The following is a 26,072-nucleotide window of genomic DNA, read 5'->3' as shown; positions in this document are numbered from 1 at the left end:
GAGAGGCATAATATAGAGCAATACATATATGAGAATTTTTTAACAGGGTAGGAAAGGGAGAAGTAAGTTTTGAGAATTAAGAACAAAACCGTGGATATACTAGAAATAAAATCTACCACTAAATAAACCAACCAAGCCAATTCGTCACTATTTTCTCACCATCACTGATTCTAAGGATATTTACACCAATCTTAACATGGGAGGGAATTTTGAGTTATCAATTCTTAGATGACGGCACATAGGACAGGCATTCTCCCTATTATAACTGCATTTCCTTAAGGCTAATTCTTCAAGGAATTGAAATTCATAATACCAAAATGAGAGATTTGCATCCAAAAGTACTCTTATTAATAAACTAAATCAATGTCACATAAAGTAACTGCTGGTTCTCACTGCCCTTTCTATAAAATGTGTAGGTAACACATTTTATGGGCCCTATATTACAGATGGAGAAACGGACTCAGATTGCTTGAGTTTGTAGACCAATTCAGCGACAGAACTCGGACACTAATTGCCTAGTTCTTCTGTGCTCATTAAGTTATCAAAGACTTTATTTTGCCATGATGTTTTGATAATTTTGCGACAGGAAACAAATTCTTTGTCAGATATCATTTCATACATATTTCAAAATGGGCAAAGATACTCAAGGAAACAAGCCACTTACCAACTACAGTCCTGCACAGCATGGGACAAAATTAAAACTGACTAGCCTGCTAAAAATCTAATCCTATCCTTCCCAATTAACCTTATTAATACCAGAGCAGGAGAAAAGGAAGGTCAAAATATGGGTGAGGGTGCTATTCCATTTGCTCACGGACCTCAAATAATACAGCAATTACTGCCCAACAGGCATTTTATTTCTTTTATTAAGTTGAAACATGGCTATCTCCCCTGTTCTTTAAGCCACCACCTCTACTCTAACGAAAATTAACCAACAAAAGTTTGGCAGTCCCTGGTAAGAACACTGGTAATTATGATTATTAAAATCTTGGTTACGATCAGATACTAGATATGTTACACAAATGAGTTTATGCCATCAAAGTATGAAGAGACAAGCTATGGAGAAAAGTTCATTTTATTGTAAGTTTTCCTGTTAATGTAAACAGATACACGCTATTACAACATGTACCTGACTTTTTACTCAGGCTCATTAGGCAGTTCCAAATGCTGACACAAGATCTCCAAAATTCTTTTTATGTATTGGAGCCTTAAAAAAAAAAAAAAAAATCAATGAATCATCTTGCGGATGAGGTATTATATGCATATATATTACGAAATATATTAAGCAGAAAACACCTTTCCATAAACAGCCAAAATTTAAAGGTCACCCTCTCTGTATTCCGTTATTCATCTTTTTGCTTATCAAGCCCACCTCACGTACACTTCTACCAAAGCATCGTTTAAGAAAAAAAAAAAAAGAACAAACCAAAAACTGTCTCTGGCATTGGCAGAAATCTCCCCAAGGATCAAAGCCGTTTTAACTTTTTTTTTTTTTTTTTTTAGCAAAAAGCCGGGGTTGAACTCACTTTTCTTTGGCGGGGGGCGGGGGGGGGGGGGCTTCACAACGATACACTCAAACTCGCCAGAACTTTCGTTTCAGGGTTAAGAAAAAATTCCAAACAAAACCTCTCATTTTCCAACTCAAAAGCAGTTACCGAGGAGCCCAATCTAGGGTTCGGAAACAGGTTAAGATTCAAGTCGAGCCACCCAGAGAAAAAGAACCCTAAGACGGCCCTCCGGGAACACCAATCATCGAGAACGGGGCCGACTCGATCTCAGGTCGAGGCTGGCACACGCGAGGACATTCAGGAGAAAGCTCTCGGGCATCGCCAACCTCACAGGGAGCTAGGGACGAGAATGAAGCTGACCCCATCTTTCTGTCCACGGGGAGAAAAGCAAAACAAGTGAAACGAGACCCTTCTGCGCCAGGAGGACCTAAGACCTTTCTCAGTCCGGCTTTCCATCGCTCTCCCGCCCCCAGACTCCCGTAACCCTTGCTCGCAGGGACTCTCCTACCTCTCCCCTTCACGGAACCACCAGAGAAGCCAAAACCAGACCCGATCCGAAGCGGCTTCCCCGCCTTTCGCCGCCGCCGAGAGGGATCCCGGTCGCCAACAACAAAGACGCCTCCCGTTCCCCTCCCCCTTCCCGGCCCGGGTTCGTCCCTCCCGCGCTGCGGCTCCGGGCCTAGCGCCCCCTCCCCGAGCCCGGCCGCAGCGCCCGGCCCGCCGCGGCCCCACGCACCTGCACCTCACGGGCCGCGGCCAAGGTGTCGGGAAGAAAGGGCCGGGAGAGAGCCTCTGCCGACGCGCTGTCCTCCACAAAGTGCGACCCACGTTGCTGTTGCTGCTGCCGCCGCCGCCGCCGCCGGACTCTGCCGGCCTGCGGGCGGGCGCGGCCGAGGAGGGGGGACGAGGGCTGCAGCCCCCGGCGCCGGGACGAGGAAGGACGGCGGCGCCCGGGGGGGCCGGCTCGCGCTCTCGAATCCCGCTTCGCGCCGGCCCTGGTCCTCCACACGGGCTCGCGTTCTGCTGACTAACGGCCCCGGCGCGAGGCTCTGGAGCGGCCGCCGCCGTCGGCTGCTCTCGGGCCTCACGTCCCGCGCGGCCGTGGTCACAGCCGCCGCCGCCGCCACCTCCCTTTCTGGCACTGCAGACACCACCCAGACCCAGCCAGGTCTTTCTTCTCTTTAACCTTCCTTTCTTTGCTCCTCCTCAGCCTGCCACCGCGGGACTAGCTCTGGTGGCGGGAGGAAAGCTGGAAGGAAACCGAGGGGGCGAGCAAAATCCTCGCTAAGGCAGGAGTTGGTCACTGACTGGAGGAAGATGCCAAGCTGACCCGGGCTCCAGCCAGCGAGCGGGCCGGGGGAGGGACGCAGCGCAACTTAGCCGGACTTCAACCAATCACAAGCCGCCCAGCGGAGTCGGGCGCCTGGAGAGGCTGAGCTGAGTCGGCAGGAGGCGGGGATTGCGGAAAAGAAGAACCAATCAAAGCAAAGGTTCCCCGCCTCTCCGCCTTGATGGACTGCCACGTTCGGACCAATGGGGGAATTCTCGTTTCGAAGGAAGCGGGATTTAGACGCCGGGACTGAGAGAGAGGTTGCGCGGAGGGGGATGGGTCGAGACTGGGCCGCGTGGAAGAACCTTGAGGGTTTTCACGGGCCAGAGGGAGTCCTTTGACCTCCTCGATGGGTCACGTGGGCTGACGGGGGCGGGGGCGGAAAGGCTGGATAAGTTCCTTCCGGGTCAGTGACAGAAGCGTGGACTCCGTGGGGTAGTTGCTGGCGTGTTGGTCTTCCCCGCGTCTTCCTTGTACCAGCGCGAGGTGATTGTGGTTTCCACGATGAGCTCCCAGAAAGGGAACGTGGCTCGTTCCAGGCCTCAGAGGCACCAGAATACGTTTAGCTTCAAAAATGACAAGTTTGATAAGAGTGTTCAGACCAAGGTAGGAACCTGCCTGTTGCACCGAATCTAACTCTAGGAAGGAATGGTTCAGTGAAGGGGAGAAAGGAAATGCGAGGAGTTGGGAGAGACCGATTGTGGACCGCAGCCCAGAGTTAGTTTTGGCTGCAATGCAGCCTTTTCTTAAAATGATGTTCCCACGCCCTTTCTTTGACCTGGACGTGTTATCTCCTCATAGATATATTTGGCGGTCAACATTTAACCAATTACACAGAGTGAACGGGACTCTCGTCAAAACCTAAAATGCAAATGGAGAACTGAGCTGTTGAACGATTCCCATCTGGATCACATATTTGCAGTAGGAAATGAGGATTATGGCACGAGTGTCTCTCAAAGTTTGCACCAAGGTTATGCAGCCACTATTTCTCTGTGGGAACTACAAGCCCATAGGTTTGTAGGGAGGATGTGAAGGATTAAGAGCTCTTAGCCCCAGTGTCCTCACCAACATAACTGTCTCTTTTGGAAGATTGTTTTGAGGATCAAATTATTTGGCTAATGTAAAAATTCTTGTTTTGTTGGTTATAAGTCATTTACTTCTTTAGGAGGGTTTCTGTGACCTGGAAGAAAATTCAGACTTTTGTTAGGCTAAACTAAATGACGTATTCTTTGGTCTAGATCATAATTGTCCATTAGGTGATTAATTTCTCAACATTGAATAAGAGCAAAGTGAACGGTTTATGGTAATCTGTGATCTCCTTTTTTTCCCCTCTGTCTTCACTTACCTTCCCGATATTTAATGAGCACCCTCCATGTACAAAACCCTATGTTCCTGTGTTTGCAGTGTTAAAAAGAGTAGAGCTTAAATTCTTCTGGGCCATTGGATAACAAGCAAGCACAAAGATACATAATTACAAATTACGATAAACTGGAATGAAGTGCAAGATAGCTCAGTGAGGAAGGTTAAGGAGGGATATTTTCAACTGGGTGCTCAGAGGACCTCTCCTTTCCCTTATTTCGGCTCACATTCAGAAAGAAAACCTGCAGCAGCATTTGGGAAGACTTTCCCACGTTTGTGCTCATTAATAGGTAAACCAGGATAAAAAGCTGTGCTATTCCAAATAGATGTCTGTCTTGTCCTCTGAGCTCTGAGCTTTTGCACAAGCATTTAATTCTGATTGGTTTTCATCAGGTGGTAAAAAGCAGTTTTAATAAATGTTTAGCTACAATGTAGCTTCCTCACTTCTTGAACTTGTACTTCTTGTACTTTTCATTGTTCACTTTCTTGGTGTTCTCTAACAACCATGTCATTACCCTCTTAAATCTTTTCATGAATCTCAAATTCATTCACAGAGTTTCATTTTATAACTTTTATCATCAGTTCCTTTGCATCTTTTAAATCCTGAGGTAGTCTCATTTGTCCATTGGTAGAATGAGCAGGTGTTTTGTTATTGGAGAATCTGACCAAAACAGCAAGAAATATTTTACTGAGGGAAGATCAGGTTGATCATCTTTCTAATGGAGGAGTAATAATTGGCTCTGTTCATAGCAAATTCTTGAACTAGCTATGTGCAGCTATCTAAAGCCAAGATTTTGTCTGACCCCATCTTCATTCCTATGCTTTATACCAGAAAGCTGTTTGATTCAGTGCCATCCAACAAAGGAGTGATGAGAGTGCATGGTTCTCTAACTCTCCTTAAAAGACTGTAGTGACAGGACGCCTGGGTGGCTCAGTTGGTTAAGCGACTGCCTTTGGCTCAGGTCATGATCCTGGAGTCCCGGGATCGGGTCCTGCATCGGGTCCTGCATTGGGTTCCCTGCTCGGCAGGGAGTCTGCTTCTCCCTCTGATCCTCCTCCCTCTCATGGTCTCTGTCTCTCATTCTTTCTCTCTCAAATAAATAAATAAAATCTTAAAAAAAAAAAAAAGACTAGTGACAGTTGCCTATTTGTACCTCATGAGTATGTGGGAGTCCTGCATGATAGTTGCCCTTTTCTGCCAACCAGTTGGATAATGATATATGTTCTATTGGGAAGTTTGTCTAAGTAAAGCACCCATTCTCAAAAGGACACGGGTAATAGCTGTCTTCATATGTTTGTATATACTCCAGAAGAAGAGAGAAGCTTATTCTGTAGCCTTACAAATGGCTAAACTTGAACCAAAAGGTTAAAGTTACAGAGAGATTTCAGTTGAATGTAAGGGAGTTGTCTAATAGAAGCAGGCACTAGGATTTTGAAACCTCCTTTTCACTGGGGTTATTTAAAAAGAGGCCTCCATGGCCATTGGCCTGCAGTGTCCTCTCATGACTTGTTAGTGATGGAATAGGTTTAAATCTCTTCTAGTCGTTTAGTTCTAAAATGTTGTTTGTTTTAAGGCTGCCTTGTGTCCCTTTCTGGAAAGGCAGTGATGTGTAATTAAAAGAACATTGGCCTAAGAAAAAGATCCACATTTTAGCCTCAGTTCTGTTGTTTATTTTGCTTTGTTATGTTAGGCAGTTTACCTCTAGCTTTTTTAGTTTATAATACAGAGTTACTGCTATCTCTTGTCCTGTTTACTTCTCAAGATTGCTATAGGGATCATTACAAAAATATCTTTGAGAAATAGTCATACAAATATGAACTGAGCCTAAAGCATATGGTAATTTATAAAGACTTGCAGTTGCTCAAAGCAATTAATTAAAAAGAATTGTATACTTATTGGAGAATATTGAAAATAGAGAAATGTATAAAGTGAAAGTACCATTTCCCAGTCCTATTCCTCTTCAAATGTAGTCACTGTTAATAATTTTTGTTAACAATTTGTGTATGTTTTTAGGTGTCTATGCAAAATATAGTATATATGTAATAAAGTACATTTTTTTCTTATTTGATTAAAGTGGGTATGTCAGAATACAGAGATTAGGCTCATTCTTTTTAATGGTTGTCTAATATAGTATAAATGTAGAATACCTTAATTTCCTGTTAGTAAATGCTTGGATTGTTTTCAGTTTTTTGCTATGGTAAAGCTGCTGTGAAATTCTTGGATTCACATATTTGTTCCACATCTATTATCTGGCGCCAGACATTGTGCTAGATTCTAGAGGTATAGGGTTGAGCATAATATAGTTTGGTCGGCAAGATAAAAGTAGTAATCAAATAATTTTTCAAGTATGTTAATAGAAATCGCAGTAAGGGCGATGAAGGAAGAGTCTAAGGAAACTTGAGGGTATCAAGCAGGAAGTCTTTTTTTTTTTTAAGATTTTTCATTTATTCATTTGACAGAAAGAGAAAGAAAGCACAAGCAGAGGGAGCAGCAGGAGAGGGAGAAGCAGGCTTCCCGCCGAGCTGGGAGCCCGATGGGATTCGGGACTTGATCCCAGGACCCTGAGGTCATGCACCCCTAGCAGGAAGTCTTGATTAAGTTTAGAGGCTTAAAGACGGCTTCCCTGAGATCTAAAGGATGGAGAGCATTTAACTAAATGAAATGGGAAGACCATATATCCTTCTTAAGAATACTATTTGTTTTATATATGTAGTTAGTGTTGTTTTTATTAGCATTTTCCAAAGTGCCCCAGGATCACATCTTCTCCATAAGGCAGGAGTCAGTTTCATGGTTCAGTTACTTTGGAAATAGTACATTCTGGGTCTCGCTTTTAGGGTTCGTAGTGTACTTTGGCATACAACACTGAGAAGTTTTGCAATTTAAAAAAAGTTATTTAACCAAAACTTGCTTAGTTAGGGAACCCTTTGGTTTGCGTAATGCATACTGAATTTGAACTAATTTTGGGAGAAACACTCATTTGGGGGAAACTCTGGTCTTCACCTTCAAATGGAAAAAGAAAATCTGAGGCTATACTCTAAATCGTTTTGGAAATAAAAGTTTTGTTAGCAGTAGCTAGTATTTGTATTCTTAAGTGTGTTAGCCACCCTACATACTTGATATACATCATCTAATTTTGATCTTCAAAATGACCCTAAGGGGCACCGAGGTGGCGCAGTTGGTTGAGCATCCAACTCTTGATTTCAGTTCAGGTCATGATCTCTGTGCTTTGGGATTGAACCTCGTGTCGGCTCTGCACTTGGTACAGAGTCTGCCTGGGATTCTCTCTCCCTCTCCCTCTGCCCCTTGCTTCTGCTCACGTGTGCATGCTCCCTCTCTTTCTTTCTCAAATAAATAAAATCTTTAAAAAAAATGACCCTAAGATAGATGCTATAATTATCTTATTCTGCATATTGGGAAGTGAGGACTTAGTGGTAAGTTTTTTAGATGTGTCTGCCCAAGTTACATAACTAGCACATGGCTAGCCATTGATTAGGTGATGTCTGCGCTAGGAGACCTCAAAAGACAAGTAAATCAAAACCCCTTTTTTGTGTATGTGTGTTACAGTTGTTGTTGTTGTTCTTAAGTAACCTCTACACCCAATGGGGGGCTTCACCTCACTACTCTGAGATCAAGAGTTGGATGATCTATTGACTGAGCCAGCCAGGTGCCCCAATGTTGCTGGTGTGTGTGTGTGTGTGTGTGTGTGTGTGTGTGTGTGTGTGTGTGTGTGTGTGTTGCCTTGTTTTATTTATTTTCTTCCATTGTTTTTGAATACTGCATTTTTGTGTGTAATAGAAGCAGTGTGACACCACATTAGGGTCAGAACAGAGATGCACTTTATTGCCACTGCCCCAAAACACTACCTGTTTGAAATGTTCCGGAGAAAGAGTCTCGCCTCACAAGGTGTGACTGCCTGTAGTGTCACATATCACAGATGTGGGCTCGTTGGAATAGGTCCCATCTATTCAGCCAGGGCTCTGTGGCAAAGGTGGGGCTCCTTTCACTCCCTTTCTGTGATGCTTATACAGTCAGATCCCTCAGCTTCTGGTTAGGCAGAAAGCTGTCTTAAGTTTAAGGTGGTATGATTACATTTACAGCAGAACAGGATTCTGTGTTTATAAGCAACTTTATTCACAATAGCCCAACACTGGAAAAAACCCCGCAAACACCCAAATCTCTATCAACAGGACAATAGATTAGCAGATTATGTCAATCATACAATGTGATGCTACTCTGCTATTAGAAAAAAAATGAACTACTGATACATGCATTGTTTGCATGCATTGTATGCATTGTGGATGAATCTCAGAAACATTGTGTGGAAGGAAAGGAACCAGGTGTTTCTTCCAACTATAGAAATCAGAGCAGTGGTTGCCTTTGGTGGTGGGGGGATAGACTGTAAGGGCCTCAGGAAAACTTTCTGGAATGATGGAAATGTGAAGATCTCAAGAATGAATACATTTATTAGAAATCATTGAATTGTTAATTAAAATCTGTGCTTGAGGGGTGCCTGGGTGGCTCAATTAAGTGTCCGACTCTTGGTTTTGGCTTAGGTCATGAACTCGTGTGTCGTGAGATTGAGCCCTGCGTCAGGCTCCGCGCTCAACGTGGAGTCTGCTTAAAAGATTCTCTCCCTCTCTTCCTCCCCTGACTCGAGTTCATGTTCTCTCTCTCTTTCTCTCAAATAAATAAATAAATCTTTAAAACAAAAATCTGTGCATGACATCAATGTAAATTTTACCTCAATTAAAAATAGATATTATAGAGGTGCCTGGGTGGCTCAGTCGGTTAAGCATCTGCCTTCAGCTCAGGGTCTTGGGATTGAGCCCCACGTCTGGCTCCCTGCTCATCGGGACCCTACTTCTCCCTCTCCTCCTCACTTGTGCTCTCTCTCTCTATCTCTGTCACTATCTGTTTCTCTCTCTCAAATAAAATCTTAAAAAAAGAATAAAAATAGATATTATAGCAAAACTGACTAACCACTCAAGTGTCATGAAGTTTTATTTTTGTTTGGGGAATGTATAGAAATACTACTTATATCAGTCTTTTTAAAAAAGAAAACAATTTTATTAACTTTTTCAGAAAGAAAACAAACAAATTGACTTTCTAATATATTGAGCATTTTAGCTAGCCACAAGGCAAAATAATTCTAATAATTGCATTTTAATATTTTCCCTTTGTAAACACTAGTCATGACACTTGAGTTTGTTTTTCTGTTGGAAAAGTACAGATGAGCATTACAAAGTGGATTTTGTGCATAAGATTACTGAGCCTGGGTCTCATTTTTTCCTAATTTCACTCTAGGAAAGAATCATAGTAATTCAGTATATGAATAAATAATTAATGAGTAAAAAATGAATAACACCTTGCTGTTGAAAAGGGTGTCCTGCTATTGGTAAAGCTCATTTTGTCCAGATAGCTTAGAATTAAGTGGTATGGGATCTTTGTTCTGTCTCCCCCAGCCCAGAGCTGTTACACTTTCGGGAACAGTCCCAGATTGGTTCAGATAATCCCTGGTGTGAGTAATTTCCTTGTGAGTGATGAAGCACTAGTCATGGGAATAAATGTTATTTCTCGATCAATTGGTGTCAACAATGAAGAGTAAAACAAGTGGGTAGTCTTGAACAAATCTGCAGCGGGGTAGATATAGAATCCACTGTAGTTTCTAGCTAACCATCTCTGGGACTCTAGAGACCACGTGGGACTCCCTTTGATCTTTTTCCAAATTGGGAAATGTTCTTTGATAGATTTCACCAATGTTGTGTATTAAATGGATTTATGTTAAATCAGTCCTGCCCCCAGTTGATTTGTTACTAAATTCAGCATGCTTTTTCAGTTGACAAGGTGACAGTCTATGGTGTGCTGGGCATTATGATATGCATAAGTCTTATACTCAGTAAAAGTTGTAGTGCTAATGACACTCTTTACTTTTCCTTTGTGGTATTTTTAGTATTTAGAAGTGTTGTATTCTTCTTATTATTTACCTTTTATTTTCTCTCCCTTTCATACAAAAAATAATTCCATCTGTGCTTAGAGATATTCCATATATCTACATTCCCATGGTGCTTCCTCTTGAAGCCAATGAAGTGATTCTGCGTGTTTCTTAAAATGAGGCCTATAACAATATAATTGGCTTTTTTCTATATCAGCTGTATATTTTAGACATTTCATTTTCTGTACAGTGACAACTGAAATTAATTTGTCTTGATTTGATGTGTTAGGGGATAGTACTCACCATTGGATTATGAAGTTTTATCATTATATTGTCAACACTTGTTTCTTCATAAAGTTAAATATACACTGTTAGAAAAAATATTCTCAGAATTCTTCATCCAGGTAAATTAGTTCATCTGAGAGAGAAAGTCATAATTTATATTAACTCTCTCCGAAGTGGGTCATTTTTCTGTTTAGAGAAACCCTGTGGTTGGGAGTGGTGTGCAGTTGGACAAAGTACCTCAGGGCTGACAGTTAGAGGCTGTTGTGGTACTTGTTATTTTAAGCCATCGGACTCTTTCCACACCTGCACAAGTGTTTTGTGAGGTCACAGGCAGGTGTGCAGAGAATCCTGCTTGTCCTCAGAACAGCCCCGTTGCCAGCTCACTCTGTCCTCAATTGTGGTTGCTCTTTTTCTCACCATTGTTGACTTTTGTTAAAGGAAGATATGAAATGAGAAGGGGATAAAGGAATACCTAACATGCCTGAGATTCCTTTCTGAGATTTTCCTTATCACTCCAGGCCGAATTGCGCTTAAATGTAGTGAACGAATTAAATAAACATTCTTTTTCTGAACTTCTTTGAGGTGTGCAAGGCCCTCTACATGAAGATAGTTATTAGGATTCTTCAGTTGCTAATTTAAACAGAAAGAAAACTTATGGGAAAGATCCTGAGCTACTCTCATGAAGCTTAGAAAAGGTGTTTTGGCTGATCTTTTAGAGTCTGAGATTCCCAGGTTAGCTGCTATTATTGGGAAATTTATCCTCATTTGGCTTTGTGCATATCTTCACCTGACACAGTCTTCCAACCTTTCAGTGCCCCTCCCCTAGCCCTTCCAGTTGGCCTCCTGGAATCAATAGTATATTGTAATCAAATTGAGACATGGTGTTGAACAAAATTGCTTTCACTTTCTTGCCCTGCCTGACTATTTGAAACTGTTTCCTTGGAGTCTTTAAGTAATGATGTTTGTTCACTTCACATCTTCAGCCCCAGCCCCACCTCCCATTTAGAACTCTTTTTTCCCATTTGCTGCTTCAGTCCATTTTTTTTGTGGCTCAAAGCTCCTACCTTTTTTGAAATACATGCCATCATACTGTTATCCCTTCTGGATCTGTCATTGCCTCCTAGTTATACCTCCTCATCAGTACCTGGCTCACTTCCACAGATCCTGTCATCATACCTAGTGATTGCTACATCCCCGTGGATAATCCAACATCTGATCTCTCAGCTTTTAACCTCCCCCCACTGCCATCAGAAACCTATTCCTATGGTCAAACCTTAAACTTTCTCAATGCTGGTAACTGCTCCACTTACAGACTTTTTAGAAAAATGGATCACCATGTACTTATCTAGTTTCCTTATGCCTCAAACATATATATATATTTAAAAGATTTTCTTTATTTATTTATTTGACTGAGAGAGACACAGCAAGAGGGGGAACACCTCCTCTCGCAGGGGGAGTGGGAGAGGGAGAAGGGGGAGTGGGAGAGGGAGAAGCAGGCTTCCCGCAGAGCAGGGAGCCCAAAGTGGGGCTCAATCCCAGGACCCTGGGATCATGACCTGAGCCAAAGGCAGACGCTTAACCGACTGGGCCACCCAGGCGCCCCGATATTTTTAAACTCCCTTAGTTACTCTTGTCCATTAACCTTTCTGCTTTTTACTGTACCCCATTCATGTCCTTTCCCCCTCCCTTATCTAGCTTGGAATTCATGTTCTACCAATATACCTTTTTCTTCTTGCCTATACCTCAGCAGCCTTATCCTTCTTTCCCACTGTGGTACTTGCCTGATGGAACCCCTGCTTCGAGCCAGTTTTCTGTTATTCCACCATCACATCTACCACACCACCTGCATCTGTACCAATATACTTTGCCTTCCTGTGACAGTGGATGAAAATGCCTGTCCTTCCCAAAGACTAGGCCCTCCACTTGCACCCTGGAGCTTATTCCCTATTGTCTACCTAAGGACTTAAAGGCTGTCCTGCATCATCAGTCTTTCCATCTCCAGTGGGTTATTTCAATTTCTTAAGGAAAAAAAATAGAAAACAAAAAACAACCCTCCTTAGGTGGAACCCATATTCTTTTCTAGCTTCACCCTACTTCATTCTTCCTCTCTATGGAAAAGCTCTAGGTTCTCAACTTCTTTACATCCCATGGCTTCCATCCCTGTTCAAACAGTTTTTGTACTCATTCCACTAGAACCCCTCTTGTCAAGTCAGTGATGTCTGTATTGCCAAATCTTGGGTTAATAATGCTCTGTCCTCATCTTTCTCAGTCGCTTAGTATCATTGCCTCTTGAACACTCCTCTGAATTCTGTTTTTTTTTTTTTTTTAAAGATTTTATTTATTTATTTGACAGAGAGAGACACAGCGAGAGCAGGAACACAAGCAGGGGGAGTGGGAGAGGGAGAAGCAGGTCTCCTGCCGAGCAGGGAGCCTGATGTGGGACTCGATCCCAGGACCCTAGGATCATGACCTGAGCCGAAGGCAGACGCTTAACGACTGAGCCACCCAGGCGCCCACTCCTCTGAATTCTGAAATAATTTCTTCATTCGTCTCAGTCCATGGTGTTAAATACCATCTTTATGCTGATACCTTCCACATCTGGAGCTCCAGGCCAACCTCTCTCCTGAGCTGCAGAGTTGTATATTTAGCTACCTACTTGACCTCTATTCTTGAATATAAAAAATGCATCTCAAGTTTAACATGACAGAGAAAGAACTCTTAATCTTTCTCTCTCAAAGCTTTTTCTCCACTGTTCTCCAACTCTGTAAACAGCCCCATCATTTACCCAGTTCCTCACACCAAAAATATAAGAATCATCCTTGATTTTTGGCCTTTTCTCACATTGTATGTTTTTTTTTCTCCTGTGTTTCAATTTATCAGCAAAACTATGAACTGTTAAATTATGTTAATTTTTATAACCTCATTACATTCTGGCATATCATTTGTTTACTTGTCTTATTTATAGTCCACCCTGGAATGTGATTTTCACCAGGGAAAATATATATTTTTTATATCCTCAATACCTAGACCAGGGGTAGACCAGGGTTCGGTACATAGGAAGTATTCAGTAAGTAGCTGGTGGGTTGAATGAAGTAAATAAATAATTATAACAATGTATTAAATGCTGTGGCAAGGGGAGTACTATAGTAGTTCTGAAAGGAAGGGAGGGAAAGGAAATAATTGATACAGTATTATCCTCAAGGAGATGGTACAGCTTGGGGATGAAGGGTCAAGAAAAGGTTGAATAGAATGAGATAGAAGAATGGAATAAAGCAGAAAGGGAGAAGAGTACTGTTGAGTTTGTAGGTTGTGTGTGGGTCAAGAAGTTGAAGGAGTTTAATCTGGAAACAATTAAGATCAGGTAAAATTGTTGTTACATTAAATAATCTTTTGAAAGCAAGGCTTCTCTTATTCATTTTTGAGGGAAGAGTTCCTGACACATTGAAGGCTCCTCGGTAGTGTTTGAATGAATGAGTAAAGGTCCTCTTAAAATGAAGAGAGAAGGACAAGAAGAGGCTATGAGCCTGTGAAGGTCTTGCTCTAAAACAAGATTATAAATAGGTATTTATGCTTATTGCCAAAATGAACATATTACATTATGTGGTAGCAAAAGCATAAGAATGAAAGTGTCTCTTAGGTAATAGGCTCTCTAATTAGAAGCCTGTGGTTGACTAAAATCTTTTTACCAAAAAGGATAGCTGAATGGATTGATCTCAAGCTGTGAATTAAAATTTCAGTACTGTCAATTTAGACCATCATTTTTATAAGTAAATGTGGCCTGTTTTGATTTGGCTTTGGTTAGGTAACTTTGAAGAATAAAAATATTTTGAAGTGTATACATTGGGTAGGAAGAAAATTCCTTGTCAGTTTTTGTCAGATTTCATGTGTGAGCTTTTGGATTTTTGGCCAAAGATATCAAGCTCTTGTTCAAGACAGTGGCAGCATGGTGTAGCAGAAAGACCTTGATCTTGGAGTCAAAAGTTTAGGTCACAGTCTATGCTGTGTGATCTTGCACAAAGTTTTCAGTCTGTCAGGGTCTTAGTGGGCTTAGCTGTAGTGTAAGGATTGAGTAAGGTTTGTGAAAATGCTCACATGGTACCTGGCATGCAGTGTTAAGCATTCTGTAAATGCTAGTCCATTCCTTCATCTTACTAAGATGTTTATCATGCTCACATGCTACTCCTTCAGTTATTCCTTTCCTGGTTAATCCCACTGGAATGTCTCCCTCCTTCCCTATGGCATTTGTTGTTCTCACCACACATATGGTGTGTGTCATATTAGTTATTAGCATTTATATCTTGGCTTCTTTCCCTTTCTCTCACACATGTGTATACAAATACCATCTATCTCTCAGAGGACAGGGACTAAAGCATTTTTTTAACTACTCATGGACATATAGCAAGTAGTTCTATGATGTGGGTTGAAAGAATGGAAATCAAGTAATTCTTACTGACATAGTACAATTAATTATTCATCTGTGTCAATTCACCTGTCTATTAAGCCTCTACTATGTACCAAGCACCAGCAAAAAGATGAGTGGGATATGAATTCTTCATTTAGGAATCTCACACTAGTATCTACTTTAAAAAGTAGAAAAAGGCTAATATGGAGCATTTTCACTTAATAAACTTTTGTTAAAGTATAACATACAAACACACAGGAAAGTGCAAAAATTCTAATAAGAGTTCAGTGAATTTTCACAAAGTGAACATAGTCACGTAAGCAATACACAGATCAAGAGAATGCTACTTGCCTCTCTTAGTCACTACTACTCTCCTCCTCAAATTTAACCATTATCTTGATGCATATGAAATATTTTAAAACAACTTTAAAGTCACAGCTTTTGGAAGCAAAGGAGAACCATAGGACCCAGCTGACCATCCTCTCTTTTCAGAGATAGTGGGTGTAGAAAAGTATCCTGATGGATAATCTCAACTCTTTAATTATACAATAAAACGTCTTGTAATACTTTTTTGGGCTGAAAAAATTGGTGTGATTTGGTTTTCCAACAATGATTAACTTGGTCTCTGTTGGATTTTTGGCTTCTAAGAATATCAGGAGTAAATTCGAACTTTCCCATAGCTTTGGAGCTGATTATTTCCACCTCAATCCTAATTCTCTTCTAATTTATCTGTTTATTCATGAGGTTGAATGACATTTTTAGAACTTCATGGTAGACATTTTCTTGGATATTTTATCAAGTTCATTTCTAGTTGGAATAGTTGGGTTTACATTCTAAAGTTAATTATTCACATTGTTCTTTTGAAACTAAATTGTACGACACACTTTCTTTTTTATTTGTTTTTGCTTTGTCAGAGTCTTGTCTCCTTAACAAGGATGTATTTATTATAGGTAATGGAGTTATGTATGTGTAATAATTTTCAGCGATGCTCTATCAGCAGTAGAATTCTGTTGTACCTTTATATTAATCAGGTCTGGTTTTGAAGGTCATTTGGTGTTGTATGCCATTTAGAACATCATGGCTGTGAAATACTAAACTAAGCTGGTGATTATTTTAAATACTTTGTTGTTCTGGGGCGCCTGGCTGGCTCAGTCGTTAAGCATCTGCCTTCGGCTCAGGTCATGATCCCAGGGTCCTGGGATCGAGCCCCGCGTCAGGCTCCCTGCTCCGCGGGAAGCCTGCTTCTCCCTCTCCCACTCCCCCTGCTTGTGTTCCTGCTCTCTCTGTCTCTGTCAAATAAATAAATAAATAAATCTTAAAAAAAAATGCGTTGTTGTTTTGTGAAGATTTATATATTATTAAATGCTCAGCCCTCTCTTACCAGGTGGCTGATTTGTTTGTTTTGAAATTACTCATGTCACTGAAGTCATCACTTTGAGTAATATATTTGACATCATGGGTATATACTTGTATATGTGAATGTTCTGTATTACATCATTAACCTTTATCACAAGATATTAGAGCAATATGATGTCATATTTCCCATAAACCTGAATGCTTATAGGACATAATGCTAGGTCTAGTTTTTTTTTTCTTTTAAGATTTCTTTTTTTTTTTTAGAGAGAGAGTGTGAGCAGGGGGAGGGGCAAGGGTAGAGAAAGAGAGAGAATCCTTAAGCAGACTCCCCACTGAGCGCTGAGCCCAATGCAGGGCTTGATCGATCCCAAAACCCTGAGATCATGACTTGAGCTGAAACCAAGAGCCATCTGCTTACCTGACTGGGCCACCCAGGCGCTGCACTAGATCTAGTTTTTAATAGAGTTAGAATAGTCCTGTGGGATAACTTGTCATCTATTACCAATACATGTAAATGAATATTATGGTTACTTTCACGTATGTGATGCTATTGCTTTAATTTAAACTCTTACTGAACCATGGGCAGTCCTTTGACCCCCATAGGATGTTTCCAAAGTCAGCTGTTTCCTAGTATACTTAAATTTAAAAACTCCCCCTGGTTTACTGTGGTAATTAACTCTAATCTTAGTGATTCTCTGGACCACCTTTATTAAAGCTTTTTTGCTACCCAGTAAGAAAATGCAGTCAAATTTTACTAAGGCTCTAATTCAAAGTGACTGACTGAAAGCATGTGCTTATCTTCCATTTCCCCCAAATTTCAGCGAAATGATGGAAGAAAACAATAAAACTACAGTATTAGAAAACTTTTCAAGCAGAAAAGAACATTAAGGAAAATTAAAATATAAAGTAGATAGGGTTAGACTGATGCAACCAGTTTATTAATCTGTAATACAATACAGATTGGAGTCAGGATTTTTAGTAAACTCTAGAAAAATGCCAGTATCGGAATGAACAAGATCTGTACCAATCCTTTGCATCAGGTGACTTTCTCTAACGTTTGCTCTCCAGATAAAGTCAGAAGAACAGCTCTCTAAAATGGGGAGAGGCCATGAAAGATAAAACAGAACAACATTCCTGATCATTTTTGGCCCCAAAGCTTAACAAGGAACCCCTATACATGGAAGTAATATACTTCTTGTGCATACTAGAGCAAAAGCCATCAAGCTGTTAATTTTCATCCTATTAGCCAGAGCCAGGCTGAATTCATTTCCAGAGCAGTAGTGATCCTCAATTCTGCTTTAGTAACCCATCCTATATCTGATTTTGGTGATTCTATACCAGCACTGTCTGGAAGAACTTTCTGTGATGGTGGAAATGTGCTATATTAGTGCTATCCAATATGGTAGCCATTAGCCACATGTACCTATTGAGTATTTGAAATGTGGACAGTACAAATAAGGAACCAAATTTTACTTTCTTTATTTTTAAAAAGGTTTTATTTATTCATTCGTGACACAGAGATACAGAGAGAGAGCATGAGCAGGGGGAGAGGCAGAGGGAGAGGGAGAAGAAGGCTCCCCGCTGAGCCAGGAGCCAGACGTGTGGCTCGATCCTAGGACCCTGGGATCATGACCCGAGCTGAAGGCAGACGCTTAACCATCTGAGCCACCCAGGCGCCCCAAGGAACCAAATTTTAATTTAATTTTAATTTAATTGAAATAGCCATATGTGGATAGTGGCTATCATATTGTATAGTACAGATCTATGCCCTCATTTCTGTATATGAAGCGCTAAACTTTTTAGGAAAATCAAAACCACGTGATACATGACTGGAAACCCTACTTCCCGTGCCTAGTTAACAGAGGTAACATAAGACACAGAAGAGAACTTTAAAAGGTATAATTGGTATCCATCCTTAAGCATTCAAAACTTTCAAGATCCATAAAACAAAGACTGCTGTTAAAAAAGAAGCTGGGGGAGCACCTGGGTGGCTCAGTCGTTAAGGTCTGCCTTCAGCTCAGGTCATGATCCCAGAGTCCTGGGATCGAGCCCCACGTCGGGTTCCCTGCTCCACAGGAAGCCTGCTTCTCCCTCTCCCACTCCCCCTGCTTGTGTTCCCTATCCCGCTGTCTCTCTCTCTCAAATAAATAAATAAATCTTTAAAAAAAAAAAAAAGCTGGGGTGCCTGGGTGGCTCAGATGGTTAAGCATCTTTAAGAAAGAGAAAAGCTTATGACATTTCTTTTCTTTTTTTTTTTTAAAGATTTTATTTATTTATTCATGAGACAGAGAGGCAGGCTCCTTGCGGAGCAGGGAGCCCAATGCAGGACTCAATCCCAGGACCCTGGGATCATGACCTGAGCTGAAGGCAGATGCTTAACCGACTGAGCCACTCAGGCACCCGCTTATGACATTTCTTAAAAATTATAATTGTCGGGGCGTCTGGGTTCTCAGTCGGTTAAGCGGCTGCCTTCAGCTCAATTTGTGATTCTGGAGTCCCAGGATTGAGCCCCATGTCGGGCTCCCTGCTCAGCAGAGAGTCTGCTTCTCCCTCTGCCCCTCACCTCGCTCACTCTCTTGCTTGCTCACTCAAATAAATAAATAAATCTTTAAAAACAAAAACAAAAAACTACAACTGTGGTTTCAGAAATGCAAACTTCTTAATAGGATGGCTAAATAGCACTGTGTCAGGAATAAAGAGTAATTGAGTGATTTAGTGATTAGTGAATAAAGTGTAATTTAGTGATCAAGCCAGTGGATTCATCCTAAGCCTAGTCTGAAAGACCAAAGTGATAAAAAATATGAGCTGAAATTTGAGATACAGAGGATCGAGGTAGGAAAGCCAGTATGTTTCTAAAGGAAGTCTAGAAGCCAAGGAGGAAGAAATGATAAAAAAGTAAGGAAAAAAACCCCACAGATTTCCCAAACTTGAAGAAAATCTTAAGCCTTCAGATAGAAGGGTTCTAGACATATCTTGGTGAAATTTTTGAACTCTGTGACAGAAAGAAATTCCTACTAGCTTCTAGAGAGAGGGAAAAAAGAGGTTACCCATAAAGCGACTATAATTTTGTAGGTGTCAGACTTCCTGTCTCCTACTGTAAAAAAAAAAATAGGGCAAGATCTACAAAGTGCTGTAAGGGAAGTATCTTAAGAGTCTCTTTTGGTTGTCTCCCTCTCTGGTTTCGTCTTGTTTCATTTTTCCCTCCCTTTCCCTATGATCCTCTGTCTTGTTTCTCAAATTCTTCATATCAGTTAGATCATATGATAATTGTCTCTCTCTGATTGACTTATTTCGCTTAGCATAAGACCCTCTAGTTCCATCCATGTCATTGCAAATGGCAAGATTTCATTTTTTTTGAAGATTTTTTAAAAATTTATTTATTTGACAGAGAGAGAGCACAAGTAGGCAGAGCGGCAGGCAGAGGGAAAGGGAGAAGCAAGCTCTCTGCTGAGCAGGGAGCCTGATGTGGGGCTCGATTCCAGGACCCTGGGATCATGACCTGAGCCGAAGGCAACCACTCAACCGACTGAGCCACCCAGGCGCCTCAGCAAGATTTCATTTTTTGATGGCTGCATAATATTCCATTGTATATATATACCACATCTTTATCCATTCATCTTTTGATCCAAGTCCCGCATTTTCAGTACTGGATCATATGAACAAATAATAGGCACTCAGAGTTTACAACTTTGATAGTGATACTGATTTTATGTGCTATGGTGAGCGCTGTGAATTGTGTAAGAGTGATGAATCACGGACCTGTACCCCTGAAAGAATACATTATATGTTAATTTAAAAAAATGTGGGATTTGGTGGCACCTGGCTAGCTCAGTTGGTAGAGCATGCAACTCTTGAGCTCCAAGCCCCATGTTGGGTGTAGAAATTATTTAAAAAATAAAATCTTAAAAAAAAAAGGTGGGATTGCTCCTCTCTGTAGAAGCAGATATTTGAACATCTTATTCTCTAGGTGACTTAATATTCCATTATCAGGTTATACACGATTTAGGAAAGGCTGAAACCCAATGGCCTGTGTGCATATCTGCGCATAGTCTCTCCTGCTCCTGCTTGTGCCAGAAGCACATTTCTGGTTTTAATACATGGGTGCTACCAAGTACAAGGAAGGAAGATGGGTTGCTTGCTGTTGCTTTAAATTAAGACTGTGTATTGCCTTAGACTTTGATCTGATACCTTTTTTTTTAAAGATTTTATTTATTTATTAGAGAGCTCACAAGCAGTGGGGGTGGGGGGCACGGAGATGGTCAATCAGATTCCACATTGATCACCGAGAGCCCTCTGTGGGGCTGATCCTACGATCCCCAGATCACGACCTGAGCCAAAATCACGAGTCTGATGCTTAACAGACAGAAACATCCAGGTGCCCCGCTTTTTTTTTCTTTTTCTCATCTGATACCTTTTAAGGACTTACTTAGGATAAATGGTCTTCGAAGACCTAAAATGCAATACTCTGTGACACCTTTGCAAATTTGTCATAATTAGCAGATACATGACTCCCTCACTTTGTCCCATTGGGATGGGGCTAAATGAAATGATAGTGTTTTTAAATCTGCAAGTCTCTCATTAGCACTGGATCGCTACTGACTCCCCCTCAATCCTAGTCTTTCCAAAAGCTCGGTTGGAAGATGCCAGCCAATCTCTTATTTTAAACACCATTTTAACTCTTAATAAATATTGTTCACTCTTCAGATTTACTTCATGCCCATCATTTTTGTCTCCCCAACCAAATGTTAAGCACCGTGTGGAAGGGACTGTACATCATAAATCTTCTGAATCCTTGAGATGCCTGGCATAGTGCTGAGTACATTTGAGCTCATACTTTTTTGGATTGTTCCTAGAGGCAGCAGAGAGATAATCATAATGCATGCTATATTTAATTCTAATCCATGACACATTTTATAGTTTGACATGTTGGAAGAAGTCCTAAGCTTGGAGTCAGGGCAGCACCATAGACTTTTCAGACTCTTGGTGTGGCTACTGAGTCACTCTATAACCATAGGTAAGTTATATCAACTCTGTAAATTAGGATAACAATAAATAACAATACCACCTTCTTGCTTATACACAGGGATAATGTGAGAAGAAAATGAGAAGCATTAAAGGACAGATTCAGATTTTTAAAAATCTATAGAAATAAAATGTAGTAGTGTTTTGTTACAGGTGATTTGCATCTTTCATTCAGGATACACCTTAATTTTATCCCTTAGCTTTTTATATCCTTGTCATCAAAAACATCTTTGTTTTCCTTTTAAGAATGAGAAAATGGGGCACCTGGGTGGCTCAGTTGGTTAAGTGCCTGCCTTCGGCTCAGGTCATGATCCTGGAGTCCTAGGATCGAGTCCCACATCGGGCTCCCTGCTTGGCGGGGAGTCTGCTTCTCCCTCTGACCCCCCCCCCCCCATGCTCTTTCTCTCAAATAAATAAATAAATATCTTAAAAAAAATGAGAAAATGTTCTCCGCTCAAGTTAGGTAAGTCATAAGTGAATACTGAACTCTGAACAGAATGAATCATGGCACAAACCTAATATTTTCCTTAAGTGACTTAGCTTCTGAATCAATTTTCAGCATATACTGATTATTGTTATGACATGTTAGTATGACCTGAACAAGGTGACTAACTTTGAAGAAGTTAACTAGCTTCAATATGGTAATTGTCCTCGTATATCTTCCCCCAAGTAAATGACTTACAATATTGATTTATTTTAAGAGGTAAAATCATTTGGTTTGTGGACATTACTTACCACTTATTATGCTTGAAAGAGTTAATCCATAAAATCCTAAAATATTCTATTAAGAGGAAATGAATATTATCCTTTTTTGTTTAATACACGTTAAACAATGATGAGTCATTTTTGTCTCATTTAAGATCACTAACTTGGGGCATACCATACCAGTTGGACAAGATCTCAAATTGTGACTAACTGTTAATGAGTGCTTATAAAAACGTGTGTTGCCTCATGACACTACACAGTTGCTGCTTGAATAGGCTTTTTGCATTCCAATCATACATAGTCCATTTGGCTCACCACTTAGTTACCATTTATTGTTTAGGTCTTTGAATTGAATTTAGGTCTTTGCATTGAAAATCTCTGAGGAGCATGGTAGAAAGTAAATCCTCCTCTTTTAGAACATTGCCTAGCAAAGATAATATTTTCTCTCCTAAATGAGTTTTTCTTAACTTTGGAATTTTATTTTGTGTTTTTTTAAACAAATAATGTATAATACTGCAAGGTTACCTTACAAATAGGCCGGCAGGTTTGGCCCTATTTGCAAAACAAGGTACCAGTGTTAGAATTTTAGTCCAAACAGAGTACAAATTGAAATGTATACTCTGCAATTTTTTTTTCTTTTAATATTTAGAAAACCTTGAAAGCTGTAGGGGAACACTTTCTACTTGTAACTTTAGTAGAATGCCCTAAACTAAAAGGCATCTTTTTATGGGTTCTGCCTCTGCTGCTTCTGATTAATTGTGTGACCTCAAGCAAATCTCTTAATTCTCTGAGCCTTAGGTTTCTCATCTGCAAAATGAAGATAATTATGCTTGCCCTAGCCACAGGAATGTTCTAAGAATAGCAGCAGAGAGAATTTTTATAAAGGATTAGACATGCGGTTTATAGGTTTACGATAGCAGTCTTCTGTGTAAAAATTAGTTTGGTATTATTTTTATAGTGAACACCAAAAATACCTGTTTTATAATAAACCGTGTAAACAAATAACACTTCCCTAAGTATGCTTTTGTCCAGACACCTGAACAAAGTACAGACATGTCCCTTGCACTCATGGACTTGAATAAGCAAAAGAATATTGACTAGGAACTGTAAACAACCAGGCAGAGAGTTAAATGATAAGTACAGTAGAAGCTCTCTTGAGAAGATAGAAACTTTACCTCCTTTAATTTTGATAGAGACATTCTGTGTTAGGAGACAGTGTCTCCGGATCTCTCTTCCCTGTCCTTCCCCAAATACTCGTTACTCTTGTTAATTAAGACATTTCCTGGGGTGCCTGGGTGGCTCAGTTGGTTAGGTGTCAGCCTTCGCCTCAGGTCAGGATCCCAGGGTCCTGGGATGGAACCCCGTGTCAGGCTCCCTGCTCAGTGGGGAGTCTCTTCTCCCTCTCCCTCTACCCCTCTCCTTGCTTGTGTGCTCTCTCTCAAGTAAATAAATAAAATCTCTATTAAAAAAGACATTTCGGGCGCCTGGGTGGCTCAGATGGTTAAGTGTCTGCCTTCGGCTCAGGTCATGATCCCAGGGTCCTGGGATCGAGTCCCACATCGGGCTCCCTGCTCCTTGGGGGCCTGCTTCTCTCTCTCTCTCTCTCTCTCTCTCTCTGTCTCTCATGAATAAATAAATAAAATCTTTAAAAAAAAAGAAAAACAAGGAAAGGATTATATCTTAAAAAAAAAAAAAAAAAAAGACATTTCCTGTATTGGGGTGCCTGGCTGGCCCAGTTGAAAGAGCGTGTGACCTTTGATCTCGGGGTTGTGAGTTCGAGCCCCACGTTGGGTGTAGAGATTGCTTAAAATCTTTTTTTTTTTTTTAAAGGACATTTCCTGTATGTGATGATGAGATTAACACGGGGATGTGAACAGTAGAGGCAGAAAGGAAGGTTGAGAATCACTGATCTAGAAAAAGCCTGATTTCCCAGCATGTCTTTAATTTTAGATTCCCTAACTATTTGAGATTTGGTTTGCCATTTGATTCTATGACTAAGGCAGGGTTAAAACTAATGATTTTTTCCCCTTTCTTCTTCTTTTTATTATATCTAAATGAGAAGATGGATAGTAGTGGAATCTGTTGTGATAATTATTTCACAATATATGTTAATCAAACGATCATTCCTTATGCCTTAAGCTTACACAGTGATGTATGTCAATTATTTCTCAATAAAATTGGAAAAATAGGGAAGAACAAAGAAGAAATGATTTCCTAATTTTCAACATGTTTAGATTTGGCTTAAATCCCAGGAATAGGAATGAAGGTTAGAAACTACTGATATAAATTCTATTTTTCCTGACTATGAGGAAATCAGGGTAGAAAACAGTTTCTGTACAGTGTTGTATCATTGTGAACCACATCTGAATTAAAGGACATTATACATGAGTGAGAATTGAGGATAAATTACATTTTGGGGTGATGTCTTTTGATATAAAATTTAGGAAAGCTTCTTAATAGCTTTTCTGGATTCCTGATTTATGTCTCTAACATAGCTTTTCCTGTCAGTTCTGAGGTCTTTCTGGTGATTTAGATATTTGATACATTATTCTAGAAAACAAGGAGGCTGGTTGTATCATTATATGTTTCAAATATTTCTTTCATTCACTTGGTTGGAAATCAGAGTGCATCTTCCCAATGAAGTGATGCTCTCAGTGGTGAAAGTAGGAATCAGACTGAGATTTAATTCCTGAAAGAGAGGCAATATGGAATACTGGGGCAGAATATGGTATTTGGAGTCAGAGGCCTTGGTCTTGAGTCCTGGTTGTATTCTGTGCAACTGTAGTTAGATTATTAAACCTGTCCAGATTTGTTTCATCTATAAAGTAGGAATAATACTATTTATCCCCCAAGGTAATTGTGAGGACGTTATAACTTAGCTGTAAATATGGAGTTTTAAGCAGAAGACAGTATATAAATGTCATTTATTATCATCATCATTTCTTACCGACACTAATGGTGTTTCAATTGTAATAATCATAACTTTCTTTCTGAGGAAAAGTATATCACCTCCTTTGTAGTAGTACTTTCAGTAGCAGAGGTGAGGTAGGGAATATACTCTTCTTTCTAGAAATGTCTACTTCTGCTGCCTACAACAGCAGTTCTTAAACTTTGGCATGCTTAAGGGTCATCTGGAAAGCTTGTGTAAGGTGCAGAATCCCAGTTGCCAGAAATTCTCAATCAGTAGTTCTTAGGTTGAGTCCAGGAATCATCATTCTTAACAAGCCTCACAGGCAATTCCAATGTACATGGTCCTCAAACCACACCTGAGACTATTCTGGTAATTACCTTCCCCCATATTTGATGCATTAGTCTATGTGACTAGCTTTCCAAGGATCATACTCTCTGTTTGCACATTTAGGTCTACCTTGGGAAGGTGGGAGGGGTTGTCTTTCCAGAAGCCCACCCTGTCTGAGCCCCTTCTTGCTCCAGAGCATACCCCCATCCTTCAACCACAGGTTCTCAAAGCATAATCCGTGCAACAGCTCCTGAGTTACAAAATCAAAATCTCAGGGAGTGGGGCCTGGAAATCTGATTTTAATTTAATTTAAATAATTTATTTATTTATTAAAGTTTATTTATTTTTAGTAATCTCTACACCCCAACGTGGGGCTCAAACTCACAACACTGAGATCTAGAGTCACATGCTCTTCTGACTAAGCCAGCTAGGTGCCCCTGGAAATATGATTTTTAAATATGTTTTCCAGTTGGGTCTTATGTACCCTGGAGTTTGAGAACTGACTTAAAAGTCACTCTTCCCTTGGAGTTTTGGCTTTGCTCCAATTCTCTTGTAGTCATCTGTTTTCTTTACTGAATCCAGATCATTTCTGTGTCTTTATTGCCTCCCATGCCTGTGCCCATCTCTATCTCTACTACTACAGCCAAATTTAGTGTTTTAGTATATAATTCTAGGTGACTGTAGCAACTTCCTTACTGATCTCCATACTTCCCTCCAGTCTTGTCTTTAATTACACCTTAGGATCCTGTCCAATCCCTATTTAAGGGGGTTCCTTCCCTATTTAAGAGTCGAAATTCTTTAACTTAGCAGGCAATTCCTCTTACAGTTTAGCTCATTCCTCTCCTTCTCGTCACACCCTATTGTTCAGCTGTTGTGTTTGCAGTTTCCCAGAAGGACCATATGCTTTCTCATGCTTCCACAAGGTCTTCCCTGT

The 26,072-nt window shown here is 40.5% G+C and overlaps 2 protein-coding genes across 7 annotated transcripts in view; one reads left to right on the top strand and one right to left on the bottom strand.

The window, feature by feature from the left end:
• Positions 1-2,365, bottom strand: part of ABHD17B (abhydrolase domain containing 17B, depalmitoylase) — a 48,628-nt gene extending 46,263 nt beyond the window's left edge. Inside the window, exons 1-2 of one of the 4 annotated variants that reach the window (XM_027615774.2) lie at positions 2,245-2,295; positions 1,130-1,207 (exon numbers count right to left, since the gene is read on the bottom strand). The gene's annotated coding sequence lies outside the window, so the exon portion shown is untranslated. Of the gene's footprint in view, positions 1-1,129; positions 1,208-2,016; positions 2,125-2,244 lie in introns of those variants that run through there. The other 3 variants (XM_027615776.2, XM_027615775.2, XM_027615777.2) reach the window with 3 other exon arrangements.
• Positions 2,366-2,572: 207 nt separating this feature from the next.
• C13H9orf85 (chromosome 13 C9orf85 homolog) overlaps positions 2,573-26,072 on the top strand; it is a 78,343-nt gene continuing 54,843 nt past the window's right edge. For all 3 annotated transcript variants that reach the window (XM_035723670.1, XM_027615778.2, XM_027615779.2), the window contains exon 1: positions 2,573-3,444. In XM_035723670.1, coding sequence (XP_035579563.1) covers positions 3,343-3,444 — 102 coding nt within the window. In that variant the 5' untranslated portion in view covers positions 2,573-3,342. The remainder of the gene's footprint in view (positions 3,445-26,072) is intronic.

Source organism: Zalophus californianus, chromosome 13, assembly GCF_009762305.2.
Source record: "Zalophus californianus isolate mZalCal1 chromosome 13, mZalCal1.pri.v2, whole genome shotgun sequence".
Classification (NCBI taxonomy): Eukaryota; Metazoa; Chordata; class Mammalia; order Carnivora; family Otariidae; genus Zalophus; species Zalophus californianus.
Note: the sequence above shows the minus strand (reverse complement) of the source record. Positions and strands in the feature narration are given on the sequence as shown.